Source organism: Austrofundulus limnaeus, unplaced genomic scaffold (assembly GCF_001266775.1).
Source record: "Austrofundulus limnaeus strain Quisiro unplaced genomic scaffold, Austrofundulus_limnaeus-1.0 Scaffold203, whole genome shotgun sequence".
NCBI classification, from domain to species: Eukaryota; Metazoa; Chordata; class Actinopteri; order Cyprinodontiformes; family Rivulidae; genus Austrofundulus; species Austrofundulus limnaeus.
The window spans coordinates 388,202-397,699 of record NW_013952605.1 but is presented as its reverse complement, the minus strand read 5'-3'; the positions used below and the strand labels follow the sequence as shown (position 1 = coordinate 397,699).

The 9,498-nt window shown below is 36.6% G+C and overlaps 1 protein-coding gene across 1 annotated transcript in view; it reads left to right on the top strand.

Annotated features, from left to right (window-relative positions):
• svila (supervillin a) overlaps window positions 1-9,498 on the top strand; it is a gene marked incomplete in the record, with an annotated part of 61,379 nt that overhangs the window by 4,161 nt on the left and 47,720 nt on the right. The window contains 1 exon segment of the mRNA XM_014018823.1: window positions 8,996-9,059. Within this exon segment, the coding sequence (XP_013874277.1) occupies window positions 8,996-9,059 (64 nt within the window).

The window sequence follows — 9,498 nt, the reverse complement described above, 5'->3', positions numbered from 1 at the left end:
ATATATAATAGAAGATTTGACTTGATTAATTTTTTAATAATAAGTTTAATTTACTGTGGTGATTATATTGATCAGGTAAACTCAGTTATTTAGTTCTACAAGTACATTCAGTAATATTTTTTGATAGTTTCATTAAATTTAAAAGGAAAGACTCTGCAATATGTATACTTAGTTTATCTTTGCTTATGTGATTTGATGTTTCTGTTTATGATTTTGGTAAATCTAAAGATGCACAACAATTTGTTGCATCTATTTAATGTAGCATGCAGCCTATTTTTTCAATCAGTAAATAGATTTAATTTTTTTTGTTTAACTGTTATATTGAATCAGCTAAACTTCTGAACATCCTGTTATGAGACACATGACTAATACAACTGTTGGTGTCAGGACAACTCTCTTGAAATAGATAAGAAACTTCAACACTTTGACAATTTGATACCTTGTGGCTCATTTAAATACCAAATGTACYAAACACTAACCTGAAATATTGGCTTATAAAACTCACATTTGGCATTTCAAAACTTTTTATTTTTATTTTTACAATCATCTTCTAATAGGTTTAAAATGGTTATTTCTGGTTCTCTTATATTTTATCTTTCCAATATAAAACTTTTAATAAAAACCAGAGTCACTCTTAACTTTTCCCTTTTGTTTTTGTCCATGTAATTTTTTTTTTTACTGGTTGAGGATCCTTAAAAACAACAGCAGAGTTACATCACTGCAACAACTTGTAAAATCTTGCCCTTGCTTGGCAGTCTCACTGTTTCTAATAAAGGGTTGAAACTGGTTTTGTACAACTGATGTCATTACTGAAGCAGAACAACTGTTTCAGCCAGCCTGGTTGTGGAGGATAAATGGGATACTCAGACACATTTATGAATGTAACAATAGCTGTATTTAAATCATATGAAGTAATGCCAAGATCACTTAAAGGACTTACTGGTATTGGTAAATAGTAAGGTCATTTAAAATATTGTCCTAAGACCAAAATTATAGTTAAGCTAAAGTCAGCTTCTCTGAATATTCTTTTAGTCTGGCATCTAAATAGGAAAATGTTGAAAGTTAAATTCTACAAATACTCAAATCTACATATTRAAACTTTTATATTCTCACATGAAAGTGCAAATGAAGGGGTAAACAAACTAAAATGGATTGAAGTGGAATGTCTGGTCTAAAAACACTTTGTGTTTCTTTTAGAAATATTAATCAGAAAATATTTTCTTCAATATATCAGTCAAACTGGAGCTGGTGGTAAAAATGAACACATTTATGTGGTTCAACAAATAAAATGAGTCGGTGAGCCTGGTTTGTGTTTGTTCTTTTGAAATTGTTCAGAACCTTGGACAAAATTTACAATTAAGGCCTCTGCTGAGGTCTGTGTAATCAGAAAGAAAGCAGAGGGATTTGTCCTTGTTTCTCTTTATGTCAAACTTGGTTTCCAGCAGGCACTAGATTTAGAAACTGACATTTTGAAGCCATGTCCATCAACTCGATCTGGTTTCCACAGTGCTGAAAGCTTTCCCTCTGTATGCTCCAGAAAGATAAGATAATAAGTTCGTGTTTGTTTTCCCAGCAGCATCTGAACGGCTGTGCTGGGCTCTTTGCCAGCCTCCCTGCAGTGCTGCCTCAGAGCAAGGATAGGTGTGTCGTTGTCACATTGATTTATAGGTGAGGGGTGTATTTCTGGGTGCACAAGTACATTTGTCCTGTTTTGATGCATTAAAGAGGTTGTGGGATCTATTGTAATAGTTATCTATAGTAACATCCATATCATCAGTTTGGAGTGTAAAGAAAAGGAAAGAAGTCTTTGTCCAAGCTGTACTAATGGCTAGCCAAATGATGATCCCATTTTTTAAATTTTTATTATTTTGGCTTAACAGTTTGTACTTTATACATTTGCATAATCWTTTGTACATTATATCGTTGAGAAAACTGCAACGAACTAAACTGTGCCATGAAAAAGGTGCTGAGGTTTAATATAATCAAATATAGCATTCTTTCACACCRTAGATTTTAAGAGTTTGTTTTATAAGCCTGCAAACTAATACATAATTTATTGTGAGTGTGCATGTTACTTTTGCCYATAGCATTAGCAAAATATCTCATGAAGCAGAAGTTGAAGATAAYAAAGCTTTGAATATACCCACTGGATCTGCATTTACACTTTTTAACATCTGAAGTCAACTTAGTTCAATGTTGCTGCCATAACTAATCAGACTCAGCCTGCACAATAATGGTCTATAATCTGCTTGGATTAAGAGATAAGGTTTCATCAGAGTTGTGAAGTAACTAAGAACAAATACTTTGTTACTCTACTTAAGTGGAAATTTTTAGCTATCTATACTTTACTTGAGTAAAATTTTTTCAGCCAACTTTTTACTTCTACTCCTTACATTTTTACATAATTATCTGTACTTTCTACTCCTTACATTTTTAAGAAAGGTAAGAAGTAGAAAGTCATTACTCCTATTTCATTCTGGCTCGTTATTGTTAAAAGAAAATAATATCCCGATAAACTGCGCCTTTGAATTTGTGGTTGGATGAGAAGTATAAATACATACAATTCTGAGACATATTAGTTTGTACACAATCCAGTACACAATCCATCACAGCTGCACACCTTTAAAAAATGTATTTGGAAAATCTAACCTGTCATTTTTACTAAATACTTTTACTTTTAATACTTGAGTACATTTTATGTCAGAAATTTACTTTTGATATGCAAGTACAAAATAAATCAGNACCTGTCATTTTTACTAAATACTTTTAATACTTAAGTACATTTTATGTCAGAAATTTACTTTTGATATGCAAGTACAAAATAAATCAGATACTTTAAGACTTTTACTCAAGTAATATTCCTAGAGGAGACTTTAACTTTTAACAAAGTAATTTTATGATAAGATACTTGTACTTTTACTCACTTTGTGGTACTTTATACAACACTGGGTTTCATGTAGTGAAGAGTCCTCAAGTGAACACATCTTTTGAGATCTTACTATATTGCATGAGAATGTGCATATCATCATTTGCAAGGTTTGACCGAAACTGCCGTAACGCTGTCCTTTCTCAGCATAAGGTGATTGTACTTTAAAACCTCAGACATGAAAGGTGACTGGTGATTTAAGGAATGCTAAGACTTTGTTTTGCTTTTAATTTCATAGCCACGCTCGGCCCTTCCCACCCTCTCCTCCCATCTTGCATGCTGTTCCTTTCATGTCGTCCCTGCTGAGAGATAACTGGAATGTCTCGTCTCCCTGAGAGGGCCATTTTAACTTTCTTCCCTTTTCTACCCTCCYGGTCTTGTTGTTTCCTTTCCTTTCCCTTCCTCCAGACCTTGCACACTTTTTATTCCCTCCTGTCTTTCTGATTCTCTGCACCAGTTTCATTGGCATCCCACATGCRTGAGCGAGCCAAGGGAAGGCAGCGCTCCTGGGGGACACTCCTATCCCTCTTTCACACAGAGAGGGCTTTTTTCCTCCTGCTCTCTGCTCCTGCAAGGCTCATTGGGAAGCACCCAGGAYGATGCTCTTTTTTTAATCTTTGGAWGAAGCAGATCCTAATTTTCTTGCCCTGGCTAATGAGCTTACCCTTAGCTCAGCAGCTTTTTGCCCTGCATTATGCTGTTGTGTCGGGTGCTGGCTAGCCCTCAGGGATGAGAGGAGTGCGACTGRGAAGAGGCAGATCTGCAGACAGACCTTTACTGCTCCTCTGTTTGGACCCCCTCTGCCTTCGCCAGCACTGCAGCTGGGACTTTCTCTTTCCCCTACCCCCTCTTGTTCCTCCCCTACGCTCAAACGCTACCTGACTCCTCTCTTTCTCCCTCTCCCCCTCGCTGTCTTTTCGGAGCGCTGAGAAAGTGTTTTTATAGCTGCATCAACTCTCAGGCAGCCTCCTCTCTTTCTCCTCCGCTGTTCTTTCCCTACTTTTCTGCCTTTTTCCGGACTTTGTTTTGGTCAAAATGTATCGGAACCCTTGGATCTCGAATTACCTGACTCATGTGCAGGTTTGCAGCCAAGGTAAGAGCAGTGGCARCTCAGAACAGAACTCACATTTGAAGCTGAAAGTTGCAGCTTAGGTACGCGTTTGTGATTGTGTGTGCATTGAGAATCAGAGTTTGCAGAAGCTGGCAGACAACAAGCTGCAGTTTGTCCCTTCCTCTTGCTCTGTATCTTAYTGTCCACTCAGCTGTCCTTGAACAGCAGCTGTAGCCTCTGACACTATGTATTGTTTAGGTTTTTCTTTGTACTTTCTAACTTTTAATTCATCCATTAACTTGTGTAAGAGCGCGGCATATTTTTTATATTTAACAAAAACTTTCCCATAATCAYTTTGCATCTTGGTTTCTAGTGAACAGTTTACCAGATAAAAACAAAAACAAAATACCCAGAAAACTTCAGGGCTTATTACCTCAGTAGTAGGATGGTCTCATTGGGAGTTTGATTCCCAACCCTGCAGTGTGCAGATGTGTCCTTGAACAAAACACTGTTCCTCCACTACCTGTGATCTACTTATTTCTACATTAAAAATACTAGAATGAAGGTAGGATTTGCCCACTGCCTTGTATACTGATGTTTTAAAATGTGGCAGTCTGGAGTGTTTTTCTAAAGTCAGTCAGCTGTCCTGGTTACCTTGAAAAAGATTGAATCCAAAAGGCTTTTGGGTGTAGCGGTGCATCCTGTGATGGCTTTCTAGGCTCGTTCCTAAGACATTTCTGTGAAATGGGCCCAAAGACCAGTCTGTCTTTTAAGCTTTCTGGTGATCCATAACTCGCATGAAGCGGGCCACTTCCCACTCAGATTTAAGCATTTAAAAATGAAGCTGGCCGTATGTAACCAAAGAGGCGTGGAGCTGAACTCAGCTGGGCTGAAGWGGATCATGACATATTAAATGTGACAGACGTCTCCCTTGTGTTATTTACAAAACATTATTAATAAACTAACAATTCTCACTGTTAACATTTTTTCAAACTAACTACAAACTTGCTTTGCATCATAAATATTCCCTCGGTTATGGAACTGTGTTGTGTTCAATCTAGGGTTGGGCATAATCGTATCGTGTGCAAATAATCATCAGAAAAACAATCCATTACTTTTTGGCACTTGACGATTAATACGATTAATGTTACAATCAGTCCGCTCGGTGCTCCTCTCTGCTTCAAATATGACGATTACATTAAAAAGAAAAAGTTCTGTAATTTATTTATCTATCAACACAATTTAAAAWTWRATKTAAAGCCYGAACTCTGTAATTTTGACACAGTTTGGAACAGATTTTTACAAAGARCAAATCTTTCCCACTAAATTGGTCATGTGACTAGGACATGGGGTAGTCCAGGGACTCCAGGGGATTAATCGTCAAATTAATCGTTATCGGCTAAATACCACAATTAATCGTGATTATTTTTTTTGCCAATATTGCCCAACACTAGTTCAGTCTCGTGAGTAGGCGGTCACACACAGTCATCAGTTCATTACAGCACTGAACTGCGACACATCAGGGTTTTTTTCATGTCAGCCTACCCAGCTCTGTTACCACCTCGCTCTGTGACACAGAGATGGGCTGTCTCCGATCCCCCTTGCCACATCAGTGCATTCAGAAGACACACAGTGGTGGCCATAACATGTTCAGTTTCTCAATGAGGTGTCTTGTTAACGAACCTTCAATTAAAATTTGACATGCTTCATCAGTTTTCGCTGTAGTGATTTTATTTATTTTTAATTGTTTTAGACATTTAGATGGTTTCTCAGACTGTGTCAATGCTACTCATTGTGCTCCAGAGCTGGCTTACCTTTTCACATTTCAAATGTTTTAGCTCTGCTATTACCTCACTTGTTGGCTCAAAGGTGCATAAATGACTGATTGACTACAGCCTCTCATTCTACCTCAGTCCATTCAGAAATCACACCAGGCAGCTAGAAGTTTCTGCTTGAAATGTTTTGTCAAAGTGCTTTAAGCAAGTGACAAGTTTCTATACAAGAGTGGACCAGTGAAGACAATCAGCACAATATTTTTCTGTCCAACTGTAACCTGTTAAAAACAATGTGAAGTTTGTTGACACAAGGGTTTGGATTCTTAGAACTTTAGAAAAGTAATCAAGCTTTTTTTCATATTTAATTACCGTTTGATATTAACATGTTCACAAAATTGAAAGAGTTTAAAAACAGGTTTGTTTTTGAGATTTATACCCTGTTTGCATGAAGTGATCCCTTATCAAATTTTAATGTTCTTTTTTTCTTCAAAATCTACAGATGTTATATCAGCAGTAATTTAACTTTGACCATGTTTTTAGTGTTAGGTGTTGATTTGATTTCTGTGTTTTACTGACTGGAACTCCATAACAGGTGGTCTGTGGTTTCAGGCTTTTATGTGAGTACAAAGACCTATTGAGGAAGAAGTTGTGTACTGAGGCTTCTTTTAAGGCTTTAGTATAAAATGTGTCAGAGCCGTTGCATTTTGGCTTCTATTTCCTGTCCAGAATTAACTTTGTGACTCAGCTGCTTGTATAGTTGTTAGCTGTTTAAGACATAATTGGCTTATTCACGTCTCTTTAAATCTTCTAATTCTTTGTTGCTTTGGCTATGCTCTGTTCTGATTTCTAAATCTCTTMAAGTTCTTTTCTCCTTACGGGTATAAGTGTTGTGGAGTTGGTGGGCATTAAGATTTGATGTGGTTTTTCAGTGTGATGTAAAGMAAAYGCTTAAACATGTTTTTGATTGAGGTTSTTTTAATCCCAAAGTTAATCCTGCRTTTAAACTCTGACATATGCTCAGACCCTGAGTTGTAATTATGTTGTTGTTTAGTAAATGCCTGTATTTATTGCACATGTATATGTGCTAGGGCTGGATAAAATTGTGTTGTGGGCAGTTAATCGTTAGAAATCTAACCAATTTATTTTTTGGGCAGTTGGCGATTAATACGATTAATGCTGCCAGGTGACTGGGGATTTCCCTGGTCAGTCCGCTCGGCACTCCTCTTCTCTTTACTCTATAATCCCAGTAATGGATCTCCTCCTTCCTCATCAAAGTCCTCACTCRGTCTCAGACRTTGTTTTCCCCTCCATCCCTGCCTTCGAGCTTCCCTCCTCTCCGCGATGGTTCTGACTGCGGCTCGGTCCATCTGTCCACAGCCTCACTTCCACCTCACCAGCTGCAGCTTCWCTTAAACATTGCCTCATTGTTTTCACTCAAYGACAAAACTGACTAAACTTAGTGCTTATCACACTATAATTAGGGATGCACAATATATCWGTATTGATATCGGTATCGGCCRAAATTGGTCATTTTTTTTAGAATATCWGTATCGGTCCGATATGTAAAACGGGRCAGATATTAATGTTCAATATTGATTTCCCATTTGTGATTTTTGTGTTTCTGTTTTGGGAGGTGAGACGGTTGGTTGAGCGGCATCTGTTTGATCATGATAGTGATATTTACGCTGCGTARCCAGGAATAACTGAAGTAGAGAGTCATGTCAGAGGTCAGGTTGTTTATTTACAGTATCAAAAAAAGACCCAAGTGTGTTTGTGTGTATATGTATAATATAATTTGTGTGTTTGTGTAATATCGGTAAATAACGGTTATTGGCCATAACACAAATAATTATATCGGATATCGATATCGGCTGAAATTTTCATATCGGTGCATCCCTAATTATAATACACCCTAACTCTAAAATCCAAACATKTTGCTAAATCCATCTCTAAAAGTATCTCTTAAATGTCATTACTCAGTCCTGTTGTGTCTCGGTCTTCCAACACAATTTAAAAACTGGTGTATAGCTTCAAGTCAGTACTTTTGACACTAATTTAAGAATTTTGGGAGACCTTATCATTTCCAGTAGAGTAATTTAAATTGGTCATGTAATTAGGACATGCAGGCGTCCAGGGACTCCAGGAGATTAATCGTTATATTGATCATTATCAGCTAAAGGCCACAATTATTTGACTTTTTTTTTTTGCCAATATCGCTCAACACTAGAATAAGCCAAGGMTTATTGGAGCAGAGTGTTCTTTTAAGCTATAAAGTTTTGTTTTTCTGAAAATGTTTGAAAATATTCAAAGTGAACTTGTGAGAGAACATTGTAAAATGGACTGTGAGCTTTTTTTAAATCTTCTAGACAAAACAAAAACTAATCTGTTAATCTGTACTGCTAATGAGGCTAATTGTGTCAGAATTTTGCTTCAATACAAAAAAAAACCCATGTCACTGTTTGGTGGATTTCTTGAATATTGTTTTGCAAAAAACGTTGAAAAATTGTGTATCTCTAGCCACAGAAAATCAAAGTGGACATGTTTAGTTGTAATGCCATGTTAAAAATCAAAAACGTCTTAAACCAATTGTCAAGCACGTTGGTGGAGAGTTGATTATTTGGCTTTCTTTGCTATTACACCGTTTACACGTATATCACTTTTTTGCTTTTCTTTCTATAATTCAACCATCTCTGCARGCAGGTGTAGATTTGTGTCTGTCTTATGTTTTAACGTCACAACAATATGTAAGGTGTAGAGAAAGTAATAAAATTGCTTTCCCCACAAAGTTTCTTTTTTCTGCATTTACAGCATCTAAATGCTGAGCATGAAGAAAGGTGTGCTTTGACTCATCTTGGCRCTTTTAAAGCTGCACTGTCTGCAGAGCTGATATACTGTGAGCTAAGATTGCATTCAGGGCACTTAGACTGACTTTTAAGGAGGGTTTGTTGTGTCTTTGAATCTGAATGAAGTAATTTTTTGTGTGTTGGTTGGTGTTTGTAGTCAAAGKGTTGAGTGATGATCTTTTAGCTAATAGATAAATAACTGTTTATGATTTAAAGGGTCGTGTTTTCTGTATTGAAGTCCACTTAACGTGGTTCTGTGCCAAAAAGCTGCAGACAGGCAGGCTACAGGCTTTAAATTAAGGTGCCTATCTACAGTGAATTTTTCCCTAAATAATGGTTCTGTTTGTCAAACTGGAACTAATGAACGACTAGTAAAACATTTTTTTCTTTCTGCTCACAGGACTTGGGAGTGAGACCCCCATAACGCTCAGCAATCCGAGGTTGTTACAGAAGCAAGTGCTGAGGTAAGAGAAGCCTGAGCGCATAMAATTTTTCACAGGAGTCTATAAAGTTTTATCAATTTCACATACTTAGGCTGGTAAAAAAAATACAGTACTGAAAATGATAAAGAAAATGGGTCAGGAGGTCACTATCAGTTTTTTATATTAGACGTTTCATAACTCTGGACAAGCTTCCAAAACAGTTTTCATTCATTTGACCAGTTGTGTTCAGTTCTTTTTTTCTTTTTTCTTTTTTATTAATTTAGTGTGAGAAATCTTAGTTTTTTTTGTTTGTTTTATAGAAAGAAAATGAAAAATATCTTTGTCAGATCAACTAGAAGCATTTATGTCATGATTCTTGTGCTCACCACCTTTTTGCTTCATGAAAAGGATGTGGAGGAATATAGAGCAAAATCTATTTTTTAAATTTCTTAGTAATTTTTCCACAGTAATATTATATCAT